This window comes from Carlito syrichta, unplaced genomic scaffold, assembly GCF_000164805.1.
Source record: "Carlito syrichta isolate Samal-C Ts95f unplaced genomic scaffold, Tarsius_syrichta-2.0.1 Scaffold304654, whole genome shotgun sequence".
Classification (NCBI taxonomy): Eukaryota; Metazoa; Chordata; class Mammalia; order Primates; family Tarsiidae; genus Carlito; species Carlito syrichta.
The window spans coordinates 247,964-267,348 of record NW_007248750.1 but is presented as its reverse complement, the minus strand read 5'-3'; the positions used below and the strand labels follow the sequence as shown (position 1 = coordinate 267,348).

The following is a 19,385-nucleotide window of genomic DNA, read 5'->3' as shown; positions in this document are numbered from 1 at the left end:
AAAAAATATAAACTCTTCTTGGGTCTGTTTGGTATAAACAAAATATTAACAGTATTTGAAAAAAAAAAAACAAAAAAAAAAAACCATCAAGACTGTTTGGGCTATTTTGCTGAATTCTGTTCCAGTAGAGAAAGCAATTGTGACGCCTCCTGTTTTAGATGAGCTGTCAAAAGATGGAATGACAGCTCCCAGCAGCAGCAGAGTCGTGGGAGGATGACTTGAAGGTTCCTGGCAATGGTAACACTTTGTGGAAAAGGCTGTGCTCCAGGAAAAGTAAACTGCTGAGTTAAAGCTGAATACTGAAGGTCCTTAGCAGAGGTAGCAATTCACTGCTCCAGCCAGCCCATGCCCCCACCTCCCTGGCAGGTTCTAAAGGAGTTTGAGAATTCTCCCCAGAGAGTAGGCAGCACTTACAGGATCAGTCTGAACTAATAAGTCAAACTTGACTTCTCAGCTTACTGCAGAGTGGAACCTTACATAATCCATGAGAAGAAATCCCAAAGGGAAGACTAACTGAGAAAATGCTAGAGCCCTGGAGTGGGAGCTCCTATAAAGGAGGACAGGGCAAGAAAAGGGGGAAAGAACTGTGGCAACCAGAGCTAGTCCAGGCCTCTGCTTCCCATCTGGAAATGTAGAGAAACTCCAAGACTAGGGAATCTATCTTTCTCTCCATTCATTTTGAGCCTCAGAGTAAGACTACCAGGTGAGTTTTCTAAAGTTCCTGGTAAGCCTAAACTAGGGCTCCAGAATACTTGCACTTTAAGATGGCCCTCTTCAAGGTCGAAGGCCCTTACTCTTTGAGGTCTTTTAGCTTTGAGACATATTTAAGAGTCTCCAGGAATGACCCAGTGTGAGGGCTGAAAAAACTGTCTTATGCTCTCTTGTTTATGTACTGAGTATCACATGGTCTCATACAAGTGGAACTTGAACAATTATCGTAATACTATAAGAAAAGGATTGGCAGTAGTGGGAACTGCCGGGGGCAGAAGGTGGGGGGGCTGGCAATAGTGGGAATCTGCTAGGGGATGGGGAGACACACCTCATCAACAAGGGTACCTGCATTTGTATACCTAACCCTGAACTGTACCCCACATCTTTAAAATAAGAAAATTTAAAAATAAATAAATAGTTTGATTCCCTAGGAAAAAAAAATGTTTATGTAATACAAATATTTGCCATTGAGACCGGGGTCCTGCTAGGCTGCGAACTCCCCCAAGATCAGGATCTAAGTCAGTAATATGATCCACTGCTGGGACCTGGTGTCTGAACACAGGCACAGTCTATAAATCAGTGGTTTTAAAAAATAAATTTCAGCGTGCCAAGTCGGGCACTTTCCTCACTTGCAGACCCAGCCCTTCAGTATAAACTACCATACAGACCTGTAAATACTGGCTGCCACAAGGCCACTGCTGGTGGGCAGAAAGATGCACCAGAACTCTGAGTGTCACCACTAATATTTCTCAGCAATTCTCCCAGTGTTTCTCAAAGTTTGGCCAGCAGTTACTTGGTTCAGAAATACCTAACCCCACAACTATTAAATGGGCCCTAATCGACTCTGGTGAATCATAAGCACAGAAGGGTTTGAGGAAAAATGCACTAGCTATTTCTGAGTAGAAAGAACTCTTGGAATGAGGGAAATCAGCTGAGCGTTACCATCTACATACGGCTACACTGCCAACAGAAGGCATGTCAAAGGCTACTCTTAAACCCTTTGACCCAAGGACAGAAATACCAGCGATAGCTAGTGGACAATTCTAAGGGTATTAAGAGGCCCAGGCTGGGCATTTTTAAAGCAGCTCATCAGACTTTACCGCACATATATCAAAGGCATAGTGTTATGCTATGCAGAGCAAGTGATGGACACCTAGCAGCCCTATGTATAGAGGTTGATGGCATACTAATTAATCTTCAACCAAATACTAGCACTATTTCTAGTGATGATCAGTGTATTGGATTGTGTTATACCACTAAAATAAAATACATTCAAGTGAGACTTTTCCAATAACTCTCTTGCAAAGAGTAGCTTCCTGGAAATGAAGTTCAGATAAAAACATTCAGCTTGTGGACCATGTGGTGTGAGCCATGTAGATGTTTTTTTTTTTTTTTCTATGAAGCTAAAACAGCCCATTTCTCATTGCACTTTTTCAGCAACATATGGGCCTTTAAGAGTTAAGTCAACACCTGGTGTCCCTTTCTCAAAACCACACAATGACAGTGAAACAAAATAAAATAAACAAAAAGGATTATTCACCATAAGATCCTTCCTTGTTTTCTATTGCTAAATGGAAGCACACTCTTTTCTTGGCCAAGAATCAGATAACCCTGAAACAACTCACCATCATAGTAAAACTTGACACTCTCTGGAAGAGGTTCATATGGTGGAGCAAATACAGGACCTTTATGTTCCAGGAATTTCCACTTGATGCCTTCAGGGTAGCGCTCTTCTTCCCACCTTTAAAAGACAAGACACAACCTAATTTAGTGATCAGCTTGTCTATTGTAATCGCCTGTTATGTACCAAAATAACTATCTGCTCAACTAATTAGTGTTCTGGAGTGACTTCTGGGCCCTACATTCAAGGCCTACATCAAAAAAATCAGTGACCTTCACTTTGAAAAAGCCAGTGCTATCAAGTAAGATGTAAAATTCTAGTGATAAAGGAAAATACTTTTCAATAGTTCAGTTCAAAGACACTGTATATAAGAGATCAGCACTGAAGGATCTCAGCACTGAGAGATATGAAAATGAAAAGTTATTAGCCACAATGCTCTAACTGTATAGAACAATGGTATACATGACAAAGGTTTTCTTTATGTTGCTGATACATAAGAAAAGGCCTCATAAGAAGGAAGATGTTAGATGAAGGTGTAGGGAAAAACAATGCTACGGAAAAGAATACAGTGGGGCTGGGTGTGGTGGCTCAGGATTATAGTCACAGCAGTTTGGAAGTTCAAGGTAGAAGGATCGCTTGAACCCAGGAATTACAGACCAGCCTGGGCAACACAGCAAGACTGTCTCTGCAAAAAAAAAAAAAAAAACAGTTAAATAATTAGCTGAGCATGGTGGCACGTGCCTGTAGTCCCAGCTACTCAGGAGGTTGAGGCAGAAGGATTGCTTGAGCCCAGGAGCTGGAAGCTGCAGCAAGCCACAATCGTGCCACGGCATTCCAGCCTGAGCAACAGAGTGAGACTGATTCAAAAAAGAAAAGAGTAAGAACATAATGAAACAAGAAGACTAGGAAATAATAGTTCAATTGGGGTATAAGGAGTTTAAGGTATTTATGGATTATCTGGATATTCCTAGCAGACACTGATAAGTGAAATCTAAAGCCTTTTTTTCTTCCCCCTTTTTGAGTCAGGGTCTCACTCTATTACCCAACCTGGAGTGCAAGGCTCACTGTAGCTTTCAACTCCTGGGCTCAAGCAATGCCCCTGCCTCCGCCTTCTGAGTGGCTGTGACTACAGGCACATGCCACTATGCCCAGCTAATTTTAAAAAATTTTTTGTAGACATCAGCTTTCACTATGCTGCCTAGGCTGTTCTCAAATTCCTGGGCTCAAGCAATTCTCCTGCCTCCACCTTCCAAAGTATTGGGATTATAGGTGTGAACTACTGCTCACGGCCACAAAAAACTTCTAGAAAATCTTTTTATTTTAAAAATTATCAAATATACAAAAAACAATAAACCAATAAACACCATAAATACACCACATATATGCAACAATTGTTAATGTTTTGCTAAATTTCCTATTTTGGCTGAGCCTTTTCAAAGTTAATCGCATATCTGATACTTTATTTCTACAAACATCTCTATAAAAATGATATTTTCCCACATAACTATAATATTATTATCAGATCTAACAAAATAATTTTCTAGCATCATTCTAATATTCAGTTTGTATTTAAAACTTCCCAATTATATCTGAATGTATTTTATATATCAACATCCAATTAAGAATCATATATTGCAACTGGTTGATAAGTCTCAAAAGTTTTTTTTTCTCTGGAATACACAGACATTCTCACCACACTGACATTCACCTTTAAGTCTAGTATGTTATAAAAAGCTCAAAAACATCAAATAAAAATTATATGTATCAAATAGCACTGTAACAATAGTATTACTATTAAACCAAAGTCAATATATATGGGTCAAATGATTTTCAACAAGGGCACCTAAGACCATTCAATGGGGAAAAAGACAGTCTTTTCAACACGGTGTTGACAAAAGGATAAAATTGGACCCTTACCTTATACTATATACAAAAATTAATTCAAAATGGATGAAAGACCTAAATGTAAGAGCAAAAATATAAAAACTCTTTTAAGAAGACAAAGGGGAAAAGCTTCATGACATTGGATTTGGCAATGAATTATTAGATATGACACCAAAAGCACAGGCAACAAAAAGGAAAATAAATAAACTGGACTATATAAAACTTTAAAATTTCTGTACATCAAAGGACACATTTAAGAGAGTAAAAGGAAAGCCATGGTATGGGAGAACATATTTTCAAATCATCGATCTGCTAAGGGGTTAATAGCCAGAATATATAAAGAACTCCTACAACTCAAAACAACTCAATTAAAAAATGGGCAGGCTGGATGTGGTGGCTTATATCTGGAATCCCAGCACTTTGGGAGGCCAAGATGGAAGAATCACTTGAGACCAGGAGTTTGAGACAAGCCTGGGCAGTATAGGAAGACCTAGTCTCTACAATAAAATTTTTAAAAAATTACTCAGGTGTAGCAGCTTGCACCTATAGTCCTATCTACTTAGGAGGCAGGGGTAGAAGGACTGCTTGAGCACCACTGCACTCCAGCAGCCTGGGTGACTAAGCAAACCCCCCCCCCAAAAGGGAGGAGGGGGCAAAGGACTTGAATAGACATTTCACCAACATAGATATGCAAATGGCCAATAAGCATCTGAAAAGATACACACATTATTAATCATTAGAAAAATACAAATCAAAACCATAATGAGGTACCATTCACACTCATATGGGCAATAAAAAAAAAATACCAAGTGTTGGCGAGGATAGAAAATAGCTAGCACTCTAGTGCGAAGGTAAAATGGTGCAGCCACTGTGGAAAACACACAGTATGGTGGTTCCTCAAAAAATTAAACACAAAATTACCACATTACCCAACAATTTCATTCCTAGGTATATGCCCAATATTCAAACAAATACCTGTGCACGAATGGTCACAACAGCACTAGTAGCAACAGACAACAACAGAAACAACTCAAGTGTCCAACAAAAGAAGAATGGATAGACAAAATGCATACACACAAAATGGAATACTATTTAGCCTTAAAGAGGAAGGAAATTCTGACACATGCTACAATATGGATGAACCCTGGGGACATTTTGTTAAGTGACATAAGCCAGTCACAAAAGGACAAATAAATTCTACTTATATGCGATAACTACAGTAGTCAAACTCATAAGATACAGAAAGTAGAATGGTGGTTACTGAGGACCAGGGAAAGAAAAGTATGGAGAATTAGTACTTTATGAGTACAGAGTTTCAGTTTTGTGGGCTGAAAGGAGTTATGGAGATGGTGATGGTTATTCAATATGAATATAATTAATGCCACTGAACTATAGACTTAAAAGTAGTTAAGATGGTAAATTTTATTTCATGTGTATTTACCATAATTAAAATACATTTTTTAAAAGTCAAGATCTTAAATTAAAAAAAATATTTTGGGGGGGTAGAATCTCACCATGTTGCCCAGGCTGGAGTTCAGTGGTATGATCATGATGATCATGGCTTACAGCAGCCTCAATCTCCTGAAGGCAATCCTTCCACCTCAGCATCCTGAGAAGCTGGGACTGCAGGTGTGCGCTACCATGCCCGGCTAATTTTTTGTAGAAATGAGGTTACACTATGTTGCCCAGGCTGGTCACAAACTCCTGGGCTTAAGCAATCCGCTTGCCTCAGCCTTCCAAAGTGCTAGGATCACAGGCGTGAGCCACTGCACCCAGACAGAAATCAAAATGACTTCCTTTTGCCAACATGACTTATAAATTGAATTACCAGTTTTATAATAAAATCTGTTTGAAAAGGGGAAGGTAGAAAAATGCTCAAAATGTATGTAGGACAGGAGAGTAAACTTCACATGCTGTCTTGGAAATTAAGTTACCTTGAAATTAACAAGCACCTCATAGTACATTATAAAATTCATATTTAATGTTTACAACTTTAGCAATAAAGGGCATATACTGTAGCTCATATCTCAAACTAGGCAATTTTCTGGTTTGAGGAAAATGTCAATAATCCATATTCCATAAATTTCTCATCAATAACATTGATTATATCCATGAGTCCTGGTCTTTTAACACTTCCTTACAACATTATAGACCTATCTACTTTACCTTTGCATCTTACCTTTGCTAACGGTCAAAACTCCATTTAAAATCACACCTAAAGGCCAGGCGCAGTGGCTCAAGCCTATAATATAATTCCAGCACTTTGGGAGGCGGAGGCAAGAGGATTACCTGAGCCCAGGGGTTCAAGACTAGCCTGGGCAACCTGGTGAGACCTCATCTCTACAATAAATCAAAAAATTAGCCAGGTGTGGTGGTACACACCTGTGGTTTCAGCTACTTGCTCAGCAGGTCGAGGCTGTGGTGGCCATGAGTGTGCCACTGCACTCCACCCTGGGTGACAGAGTGAGACACCAACTCAAAAAAAAAAGAAAAAAAAAGAAAAATCACACCTAATACCTACAATAAACTCTCCAGTTTCTAAGTCTTCATGATGAACTATCTGTTTAGAATTAACTTGGGACTTACGGTCAAACAGGTCAGCCCTGACATAAAAGTATACTCAATTCAACACAGTGCTGAAATCCTAAACAGCAACAAAGCACAACAGTTAAAATTAAAATTTGGGACATCTGGGTCACTGCTTTTTTAAACTCTGGTATGTCCATGTAGCTCCTCTTTGAACTTTGGCTGACATGTTTCCTAGCTTTGGCCCCCTTCCGCTACCTTGGGGAGGTAAATCTCCTCTCTTTCGCTAATTTACTTTCCAAGTAACTTTCTAAGTTATATTTTCCAATAAAAAAAAGTTGAGACACATGGGATAAATAGGTTTTCATGGGTCAGCTTAAGCATACTGCCACTACTTGCAACACTGTTTCCATGGGGGAAATGTGATATAACTAAGAAACCCAGAAGGATGTAGACCAGTTCCCCATCCCCACAATTACCAACAGAGGGAGACAAGGATCAGAATAAATTGTTTTGGTTTTGGTCAGGATAAACAGGTCTGAAGACTTTGGAGGGAGGCAAAAGATCTGTAACATTTGCCAAAGTGGTAGCTATAATTCATTCACTGGGATAGCAAGAGGAATAGTGAAAATATGAGTATCTACTGTTTAAGTTCCCTAACTAGGTTGCTAGTGGCAGTCACTGAGGACTGGATCACTGATTCAGAGTATAATAGACAGCTTCTAGCTATCAGTTAAGAGGCTGTTTCTTCAGTCCTAAAAACTTACAATACATTTAAGCACTGTGCTCAAAAAAAATGCACAAACTTAACCATCAGGTTTGAGAAAAGCATGCATTAAAAGCTGCAACAACAAAGACTGCTGATCCCCAAACAAACTACCTGTGGTTAAAAACTAGCCAGTTCCCCTTTAAACCAAAACAAGAATAAAAAACAAGTCACGGTCTCTCAGAATTAATGTGTGACAACACTGATAGGGATTTCAACCACAAATGCAAAATTAGGCTACTAGACGCTCAAGAGCACCTAATTCTACACATACAAGGCCAGACCAGGGTAAGAGTACATTTGCCTGAGGCCCAAGAAGAGTCAAAGCTCCAAAGGAAGAGGGAAGACAGAGGGGAGCTCCTGATGACAAGGAAATTAACGTGTTAACTTAACAAGCATCTACTGAACACTCACCAAAGAATCCTGAGAGATAAATGATGAATTACTAACTCACAATTCTCTTAACTCCCAACGAAAACCCTTAATTCACACAATCAACTTTCTTTTAAAAAATCATTTTCTTAAAGGTCATAAAAACGTTTTAATGCTCTATGAGAAAGCTCCAAGAAAGCTCACTGAAACAAAAATGAGGAAAATAAACGCACATGTTCTTTTGTTCTCTGACTCTGACATCAGGAAAGGCCCAGGATTTCTCTGCTTTGTGATCTATCTTCCTTTCCTATACTTCCCTTCTAACCCATGATACCATACCAAAATGCCAATCACACAGCTGTTACTTTATGGCCACATTTGTACTACTGCGGCGCTGCTTCTCTTAGCCACCTCCCTGGTCAGTGCTCTTTCCCTTTTCCTCAGACGTGTTGTGGTCTTCCATGTTCTAAATTACGAAAGACATAAAATAAATGCATACAAATGGGTCTGGAAGGCTGCATGTAAAACGATGAATAGTGGTTTCCAAGTCCGGAAAGGAAAATGGGAATGGGAGAGAGAGATAAGAGGCACTTTAATTTTTATTCTAACTCATAAACCTCTCGATCATTTGAATTTTTTCGTCATAGATACAAAGCCATATATTGCCAATGTAGTAGTTAAATAGAACACTTTAACACAAGTATTAATATATGTAGGGAGAGGAGAGGAGGAAAAATACATGTAAATCTAAACACCAAAAGTAAAAAATAAAAGTTACTCACCAAAACACACTTCTCAAAAGTAACCTCTGTTATGACCAAAGTATCCTTCATACAGATTGTCTAAACCCTCATTCCCACAGGGAGAATGCCTGCATTCTCAATCAAGTTCACAACCCTAGATTTTGATTTACTAATCTTTTCCAATCTGGGAATGATAAAGATCTATCTTTTTTTTTAACTTTTAAATTTTATTTTAAAATTGTGGGGTACAATTCAGGGTTAGGTATACAAATATTCATTGTACAGGTACCCTTGTTGATGAGGTGTGCCCTCCCTTCCCCAGGCAGATCTCCACTACTGTCAATCTCACTTCCCCAACCCCCTACCCCCTCGCAGTTTCCTGCTACTGTCAATCCTTTTCTTATAGTATTAAGATAGCTGTTCAAGGTCCACTTATGAGGAAGAACATGTGATACTCAGTTCTTTGTTTCTGGTAAGATCACTCAGTATTACAGACTCCATCCAGGTTGCTGAAGTTTGTGATTTTGTTCTTTTTCTGCATAATATTCCATTGTGTATAAGTATCACGTTTTTGTTTTGTTTTGTTTTTCATCTTTGATTAGTTATGAGGTTGACCATATTAGAGATGTTTATTAACTATTTATTTTCTTCAATACACTGCCTGGTTCCTTATGTTTCCATTAGACTGCTCCTTTCATATTTAAGAAAATTTTCATATTAGGAATATTAGCTCCTTGAACCGCAATTATTTTGTCTTAGTACTTTTTTAAAAAATGGCATAAAGTTGTCTATTTGCCACGTAGAAAATTTCAATTTTGATGTATCAAATTTACAAATCCTTTCTTTATGGTTCTGGTTATATCTTGCTTCAAAAGATCTTCACTATTCTATAATTATAAAAATATTAACCCAAGTTTTCTTATGGAGGTTTCTTCTGCTGTTGTTTTTTTGGAGTCAGAGTCTCACTCCCTCATCCAGGCTGGAGTGGAGTGGCACGCTCATGGCCACTCCAGTGTCGACCTGCCGGGCTCTGGTGATCCTTCTGCCTCAGCCTTCCAAGGAGCTGGAACCACAGGCATGTGCTATCATGCCCGGTTAATTTTTTGATTTATTGTAGAGACAAGGTCTCGCCAAGTTGCCCAGGCTATCTATGCTCTCTGGGCATAGGCAATGCTCTCACTTTGGCCTCCCAAAGTGCTGGGATTACAGGCTTCAGCCACCGAGTCTGGCTCTTCTGTTGTTAATAGGCAGTTTTCCCAACATGATTTTTTTTTGCTTTTTAATCTTCTTTTTTGAAAATTTATTTATTTGAGAAAGCAGAATTTGTTGAGAGGACAGAAAAGCTCCCACAGTGGGAAGAGACCCAAAGAGGTTGCCCGCTTTTTAATTTTGAAGACGTGGGGTACAATTCGGGGTTAGGTATACAAACATTCATTGTGCAAGTACCCTTGTTGATGAGGTGTGCGACCCCTCCCCTAGCCATTTCCCACTACTGCCAACTCCCCCCCACCCCCTGGCAGTTTCCAATTACTGTCAATCCCTTTCTTATAGTATTATGATAATTATTCAAAGTCTGCTTATGAGTGAGAACATGAGATACTCAGTTCTTTTTTTCTGTGATATATCACTCAGTATTATAGACTCTAAGTCCATCCAAGTTGCTGTGAAGTTTATCAATTTGTTATTCTTTATGGCTGCATAATATTCCATCATGTATATGTACCACATTTTTTGTTTTAATCCAGTCTTCTTTTGATGGGCAGCATAGTTGATTCCATGTTTCTGTTACTGTAAATAATGATGCAATAAACGTGCATGTGTAGGTATCTTTTTCGAAGCGTGATCTGAATTCCTCCGGGTATATTCCCAGTGGAGGAACTGAGGGATCATTATGGAAAATCAATTTTTTAGACCTTTTAGGAATTACCAAACTGTTTTCCACAGAGGTTGTATTAGTTTACACTCCCACCAACAGTGTGGAAGTGTTCCCTTTTCCCTGCATCCTTACTAGCATCTGTTGTTTTCTGAGTTATTGACAAGGCCCATCCTGACTGGAGTTAGGTGGTATCTCAGTGTGGTTTTAATTTGCATTTCTTTGACGACTAGGGATTCTAAACATTTTTTCATGTATCTGCTGTCTTCTCATATGTCTTCTTTTGAGAAATGTCTATTCATATCTTTTACCTACTTTTAAATCCCAACATCATTTACAGAAGAATACATACTTTTCCTATGATTTTAAATGCATTTGTACTTTCTTCATATGTTAAATTTTCATCTAGACATAGTTCTGTTTCTATAATCCATTCTGTTCAGGGTGGTGGAACCTAGTTTTGACACCTAATATATTTAAAGCCAGTTACTGATTTCACTAAAACCTAGAAAACTTATTTCAGAATGTTATTCTAGAGAGATTCTTTTAAGTATTTCCCCCCCAAATATCAGGCTGTTATGTTTAATAACTCAATACTCTTGCTTAACTAGGTTGTACAAAAACAGAGGTGACATTTTAACCAAGTGCAGAAATGTTACCATTTCCACTTCTGCTCCTCTTCTTTCTTCGGCTTCTTTTTCTTGTTATCTGGCTCAGGTACTTTTTTATCTTTATCTTTATTCTTGGGTTTTTTCAATTTACCATCCTACAAAGAAACATGGTGAGAAAACACAAGAACTGATCACACTTCTGGAGGTAGTTTTGGGGAGCCATTTAAGAAGAAAAACTGCAATCATAGAGTACTAGAACCGATGAGAAAATGTTAATTCACTTGACAGATGAATAAAAATTTACTGGTACTTTGCTCTAGAGCAGCATTTCCCAGCGCTCCCAGACAAATGATTACCTGAGAAAGTAGTGAAAAACATTCATTCTGCAGAAGAGTCTTGGAAACTGCATTTTTTTTTTTAACCTCAAGGAAGTCTGAGAAAGCACTGTCATGGAGACTAGTCCCAGTGTATTTTCCTCACTTATTTTTAAACCTATCATTTTAAACTTCTTCTAATACAATAGAATAATGGGTGTAAGAGGCTTTACATTAGATGTTTAGTATTCAATTTGAAAGAAAATTCCCAAATGATTTAGCGGAGAATACTTTCTATCACTGCTACTTACATATACAAAGTCACAAAGTAGTAAGCAAGTATTTGGGGGGTTCTAAAATGATTACCAATTTCTACAGTAGTATTTCTTATGGCTCTTCTTTGAACTGTGAACATAAATGAGCTGATCACAGTGGCACACACACACACACACAAAAAAAGAGCACCAAGCCTAAACGAGCACAATTCAGCAATACAGGAGATAAATATCAAAATATATACAAACCCAAACAAAAAACGTGATATTCAACAGGCAGAGGTCCCAATCACAGAATCTGAACCTTTTGAAGAGTATTTTCCATTGTCCTATCTATTCATACTTTAAGTCTTTATTCAACAATCTTTATACAGTAATGAATGGTAGTTTTGAAACACCTTAAAATCAACTACAGAATGGCAGAGCTGGAAAGAACAGTATGGACAGATTGGTTTGACCTCTTCCAGTTATAACCAAGAAAACTTTGAAACAGAGGTTTCATCACTTGATCAAGGTCATATAATTATTATTAGCCACAATGGAGCTGAATTTATGAGAAAAATAATAGAATGTGACTCACAGGAATGACTGGAATAGATAAACATTCTAGATTCATGATAGGATGGCAGTCAAGATAGGAATAAACACAGGGTCTATAAGCAAATAACTTTTATATCCGGATGGAAGGGAAAAGCATACAGTACCAACCATATTTTAAATAGGCATGGAGAAAATTAACCTGTAAGCATGTTTAGGAGGAGAGGGTATTACAGAGGATCACATTAACTCAGATGTTTACTATTCAAGCTGAAACACATCACAGGAAAGGGAAATGTTTTTCAGTTAAGACATTCTCTGAACTGCTTCTGAACAGGAATGCAGATGGTCCCATCAAACAACTACTAGCTACACTGTATGTTTTAAAGACTCAAACTGGGATAATCAGTCACTGAAAGACTTCAGAACAATTCCCAGAAATGGAAAAAAAAAAAACAAAAACATAGTTGGTGAGTGAGGTTTAATGATGGATTCTGCTATCTGGGGTCCCTGCCACAATAAGACTATTAATTGAGAGTCTTTCAGTCAGCAATTTTTCCCCCTATGGGAAGGAGAGGGTTGCTTAAAAAGAATAATAAAAAATGAAGTAACCTGCTCTTTTTCCTAATGGTTTAACAAACTCAGTATTATTTTGCATAAACACAGCATGAGCATAAAAACATAAAATGCATGAACTTAAGTTTTACGTTTCTTTACTGACTAATCTGTAAACGAAAGTGGAGTGATTAGCTATTATAATCACTACTCAACATTTACTCTCAATTCTTTGAGCTAGCTCTCATTAACTTGAACTTTTGCCACAAGTACACTAGCAGTCAAAAAAAATTTTCTATTTTCTAAATTCAGGACCTTGAGTACCAGTCTATGGTTCACTTAACTCATTAATATTCTTAATATTATTTCAATAAAGACCTCTCCTCCCTCCATGTGGAGTTAAAGGATCGGTCGGCAAAGTCCCAGAGAAGGTAAGATAATATGGTAACCAGTGTGCTGGCTCTGAAATCAGGCTGCATGGGATCAAATCCTGGCTTTACTTCTTAGTAGCTATGTGACCTCAGGCAAATGATTCAACTTCTTTACACCTCAGTTTCTGCATCTGCAAAATGGAGATGCTAGTAGAAATATTTACCTCTTATGGTTGTTGTAAGGATTAATGAAATGATACATATGAAAAGCATGTAGTGCCTGGCACATAGTAAGCACTTATTACATTTCTTGTGATTATTAATATTCTTCTACTACCATGACAGAATATGCTCTTAAGACTCCCTGCCCATATTCCTTTACTGCTGGTACTTAAGCTATCAACTTTACACTTATAAACCTATTTTGCCCATAATAGTGATCAACTTCAAATACAACACAAGAGCTAAGAACTTACACCCCTCTCTCAGGAGAGCAGGAGATTAGGATATCTGTGAATTTCTGACATCCTTTCTTGAATTACTTGCTAACAACTTTTTAGTATAAGAACTTGAAAATGTCAAAGGGAAGACTCATATTATTGTATTTTAAATCTACCACAAACATAAAAAAGAATCCTTAGAAAAGCACTTGAACTGAACTGAGATTTTTAAGCAAGGATACAGGCCAAGAGAAGAAAAGAAGGGAGGAAGAGCATATGTGTTCCAGACAAGAGAGAACAGCATGTGCTACATAAAGTTCTGAAGCATGAAAGAATTTGCTGTGGAAAAGAAACAAAAGAGGCCAGTGTGACTGGTATAAGGTGAGCTAAAGAAGAGGCCCAAGGTGAAGAGAGACTCAAGATGCAGGGGCCAGATCAGGAGGAGTTATGGTAAAGAGCATGGGTGTTAAACTATGTCAAAGGGGCATCGACAAAAGGACTTTAAACAGGAATGGTTATCCGAAGTGAATGATGAGCTGATGAGCATGCTTTGTTGCTATTAAGAGAGCATTAAAAAAAAATCTTCGGGAAATTTCTTCAGGGCTCTAAGCCAAAATGTGGTTTCTTGTTAACACTTCCACTGTATATATGAAGATGGCATAGTTTCTTTAACAACAGTTGGCAGCATGGCCATAGGTAGGCAGATACCCAGGAAAGCCAAGAGACCAGAATCATCACTGGTTGTGGTAAATTTAAGACACTTTGGAGATTCAGAGGGACCTTAAAACTAACAGTGCCACAGCCACCACTTGCATATAGATATTTCCCCCCAATGTTACTATTACAACAAAGCAATAAATTTTTAAAACTCGTTTGCTCTCAAAGGTCATTTTTTGGAAAGCTCCCAATTCTACAATCAAGCCCCAAAAGGCCTAAGTCTCTTTACTAACCTCTTCTTCCTCTAGTTTTCTTTTCTTCTCCTTCTTGATATCTTCTGTTTTAATTTTCTTAGGTTTATAATCAGCACTAGAAAGGGGAACATGAATATGAAGTTAACACAATTATGATTCAGGAGTTCCCAGTCATTAGGATTAGGACCTCCAAACTGTTGATAGCCTTCATGGCATGAGTGGCTATTGTCATTCTTAGCTGGGCATTCTATGGTCAAGAGTAACAGAAGAGGAAAAAGTAATGAAGGACAGACTAAGGACTAATAGTTATAATTCTATATAGAACAAAACAAACTACTTATCCTACACACAGGCCTGGAAGCAAAGTAGGTAGAAGGATATATACAGAAATAGACTCCATTATAGGATGGAAGACTGGAAACCAAATGCATAACACAATAGCTACTATACAGTTATAATTCACTAGAAAGAAGAGGAAAGAAATTCTATACTGAATGAATACAAATATGAATTCACTAAGTATTTCCCTTCTAGCTTTCTACCTACTTTCTACCACGATAATAGCACAATAAGCTATGAAAGACTGAAAATAATAAACAGAATTTATTCTCACTGACAAAATCTGGGGAAAAGGTACATGCAAGCCTCAAATAACTGTTTTAACAGTAATTTTATGACTTCTATACATTGGAACTCATTTAGAATGTAAGTCAGGAAAAGGTCCTAGGATAAACTGCTTTAACGTATCTGTAGCAGGCAACGATAAACTTAAAGCAGCTTAAATAATTTAAACACTCTTTATGATTTCTGTATATTTGACATTTCTACAACAAATCTGTATTGTCTTTTTAATTAAAAAAAGGTATATTCTTCATGTAAGCCTCAGGTACACCACTTATTTGTTTAGCAAACCATACTTCTCATAATTCAAAGAGAAATCATTCACTCAGTCCATTGGTCACAAATTCAAGTGCGTAAAAGTCAATTCATGCAGTTTCTCTGTGCACTATAAAGAAATAAATCACATTTATTCTTTAAACAACTCCTTTTTGTTTTGAAAAGTCATAGTATTAAGAAATACTCACTCATCCTCATCTCGAGGTCTCTTTAAAGGCTTTATATCCTCTTTAGGAGGAACAAAATAGCCATCATCTTCAGGTTCATCTTTAATTTGTGGAGGACTAAAGAGAAAAAAGAATGCTAGTCATCGAGCACTAGAACATCTACAAAGTAATACAAAGGAAGACTACATCATCTACTGAAAAGATTTTTCTTTTCTTTTTTTTGAGTTGGAGTCTCACTCCATCGCCCAGACTGGAGTGCACTGGCACACTCCTGGCCACCGCAGCCTCAACCTACTGGGCTCCGGCGATCCTTCCGCCTCAGCCTTCCAAGTAGCTGGAACTATAGGCACGCGCTACCATGCCCGCCTAATTTTTTGATTTATAGTAGAGATGAGGTCTCACCAGGTTGCCCAGGCGGGTCTTGAACCCGTGAGCTCAGGCAATCCACTCACCTCAGCATCCCAAAGCGCGGGATTTATAGGCTGAGCTACAGAGCCCGGCTGCAAAAATTTTTCACAAGCATTTTTTTCTCACATAATTCTCACTACAACCATGTGAAATAGACAGCGTTGTCCTCATTTTACAGATGAAGGGGCGATATCAGGATTTGGGCTCAGGACTCCTTACTCCAAGACAATATTCATTCCCACTATATCTTAGCTACCTTTGCCAGCCAGCACAGCTCAACCACAGGAATAAATCTAGATTGTTTTCTTGCCTTATATAAGGAATGGACTAAATATGTGACATTATCTGAACTTACTGTTCTAGTACTCCATAAGCTCAAACTTGATACCTTAAAGTCCTAAAAATATGGCAATAATGTATATGGAAAAATAGACAAGCTGACAAAGTTACCACAAAAGAAGGGTCTGTGTTAAATGAGAGGCCCAGAACAAACTGAAGACAGTAAATACAAAATCTGTTCATTGTTCAACCTTCTACTTAAGTTTATGTACTTTATACACAGCAGAGTGCCTTTTGAATATAAAAAGATGATCCTGTCAGACAACTATCTTAGCCCAAAAAGAAGAGAAAAGTGAAAAAAAAAAATCCAACAGGGACCAGCAATCACCGCAGCCTTGGGATCTCAACTGGCCTGGCACATCCCTTTAGAACCTCACTGCCTTAACTCAGTACAGGGAATGGCCTCCCTACACGAAGCTGCTGTCTGTGAAGGGGTCCAAGAGATAAGAATTCAGATACAGTTGCAAAGCATATTTACAGGTTTCAAGAGTAGACAATGCACTACCCCACCATAAAAACATAATGGATCCCTTTGCATGTGATAGAATTTGAATGTTTAAAGAGTTTAGCTCTTCTTATTTTAGCACCTTCCAAATGCCAGCTTCTACAGTTGTTCTCCCTCCCGCACAAATCACAGACACAGCTCAAGGGTCCAAATAGAAAGAAACACTGTCATTTACCCAACTAATTAAGTACATGCTAGATCTTAAGATTGTCACAATGAAGTTTAAAACATATGGGAAGAGTTACTAGGCCTTAAGGAAGAAGTCCTCAAACAATTTACCAGAAAACCATGTTTCACTAAAGTATCAAGAGTATATGTAAAGACATACATGCAACTAGCAAGCAATCCAGCAAAGTAACACAGAGACCACTACCTTGAAGAAGTCTGTGTTTCTAACCTTCTAACTCAGAAACTCTGAAAATCAGTCCATAACTACACACCAAGTCCAGTCTATTCATATTTTATTATTCACTTAGTAGAAGTCCTAGGCAGTCTATTGGCAGAAATTAGACACCCTGTGCCTCAATCACTTTATCTCAGAAATGAGAATTCCTAGGGCAGCTGGTATCTCTAATACTTCCTGAATTTTATTATTCTGCATTCCTATGACAGTTACAAAGCATGCCTGAAGAGGGCATCTGCTTTTTCTCATCTAAAGGACTCATACACGGCACAATTTTCAAATATTTTAACAAATGAAACTGAAAGTTTAAAGTTTCAAGGAAGCAAAACTCTCAGAACACCCTGTCCTAGTAAATAATGCAAATACTTCCAACAATTCTTAATAAATTCATTCTCTCATTCAGTGGAGTGAAAATATGTGAACATAATTGTCTAGCTTCTTTTAGGGAGTTGAGGTTGGTGAGGTCTCGCCAAGCTGCCCTGGCTGATCTCAAAACCACTCGCTCAGGCAATCCACTCGCCTCAGCCTCCCAAAGTGCTGGGATTACAGGCTGAGGCACAGAGCCCAACTCAAGTAAGCTTCTATATGTAAACCTCTCAATTCAGAGTACATCATTTTTCAGAAAACTCCACAGTTACTACTATCTTTTTTAGAGTGATGATAACATTCTGGAATTAGATAGTGAGGAGGTTGTACTACCTTGTGAGACTGAAAGCCAATTAACTGTTCACTTAAAAAAGGCAAATTTTAGCCGGGCTCGGTGGCTCAGCCTGTAATCCCGCGCCTTTGGGAGGCTAAGATGAGTGGATTGCCTGAGCCCACGGGTTAATCAAAAAATTAGCCGGTCGTGGTAGCACACGCCTGTAATTCCGGCTACTCGGAAGGCTGAGGCGGAAGGATCGCCGGAGCCCAGCAGGTCGAGGCTGCAGTGGCCGGGAGCGGCCACTGCACTCCAGTCTGGGCGACAGAGTGAGACTCCAACTCAAAAAAAAAGGCAAATTTTGTGATATGCCAATATGTCTTAATTTTTAAAACTCTCTTCCTATCAACCTTCTCCAGTCAAAATAACCTTCTGGAAATTGTGCTGGTCAGTCTCACTAAACAGAAACGCTCAAGTTGGCTTAGAGCAAGTCCTCTTACTTCATGGAAACCATCAAGGTGGCAGGTTCAGTGTGTTTTGAGTAAGCTTAGACAACACTACAACACAGGCAGCTGGCCTGCTGTATGCCCAGAGAAAGGGAAGCCAACATAGCAAAGAAGACTTACCTAGAGAAGCCATTTTCCTTCTCTTTTTTTATTTTTGCATCCCCAGAGGCTTTAACCTGAAAGATAAAACAACAGTAATTGATTGGTACCTTGTAAGGATCAAATAACTCCTGGGGTGTCTTGATCCCAGATTAACTCTTCTTGTTAGCAAAACTGAACAGGTAAACTAAGATCTTGACTTTTTTCCAAGACTCTTTTTTGACAATTCTTCTGGGTGAAATTGTCCAATTGACTGAGAAAGGCTTCCCTTTAAAATAGCAGTGTTTTACCTTTAAAATAATTTTCCCAATAAATTTTCCACTACACAAGGATTTGCCACTGGCGTACAGAAAAGAAACTGAAACCAAAACAAACAAAAAACATAACAAAAAGGAATAGTCTACAAAATCTTGCCTTCTCTGATTTAAACAAAAAATACTCAATTTTCCCCTTCCTTCAACTTCCCACTCTCTAGACTTGTCAGAAACTCTAGGTTTAAAAAAAAAAAAAAATCTTCGTATGTACACATAAAAAGACAAAGACACACACACACACACACACACACGGTATCTCTAGAAGGAAACAAAATGTAATCAATTTAGTGGTTGCCTTTGGGAAGGACGGGGGATACAAGCCATTTTAAAATGGCTTTCACTAGTTATGCTGGAATCAAAAGTCATAAGCATCACTAAATTTTCTCTCAGGAAGAAACTTCTATTCCATCAACAGAAGGTCACCAGACTCGGTGGCTCAGCCTGTAATCCCGCACCCTTGGGAGGCTGAGGTGAGTGGATTGCCTGAGCCCGCGGGATCGAGACCCGCCTGGGCAACTTGGCAAGACTTCATCTCTACAATAAATCAAAAAAATAAGCCGGGCGTGGTAGTGCGCGCCTGTAGTTCCAGCTACTTGG

General features: G+C 38.5%; 1 protein-coding gene across 2 annotated transcripts in view; it reads right to left on the bottom strand.

The window, feature by feature from the left end:
• Positions 1-19,385, bottom strand: part of TOP1 (topoisomerase (DNA) I) — a 99,549-nt gene that overhangs the window by 30,031 nt on the left and 50,133 nt on the right. Inside the window, exons 5-9 of one of the 2 annotated variants that reach the window (XM_008060573.1) lie at positions 18,496-18,551; positions 15,596-15,691; positions 14,550-14,625; positions 11,156-11,262; positions 2,337-2,452 (exon numbers count right to left, since the gene is read on the bottom strand). In XM_008060573.1, the coding sequence (XP_008058764.1) occupies positions 2,337-2,452; positions 11,156-11,262; positions 14,550-14,625; positions 15,596-15,691; positions 18,496-18,551 (451 nt within the window). The remainder of the gene's footprint in view (positions 1-2,336; positions 2,453-11,155; positions 11,263-14,549; positions 14,626-15,595; positions 15,692-18,495; positions 18,552-19,385) is intronic. The other variant, XM_008060574.1, reaches the window with a different exon arrangement.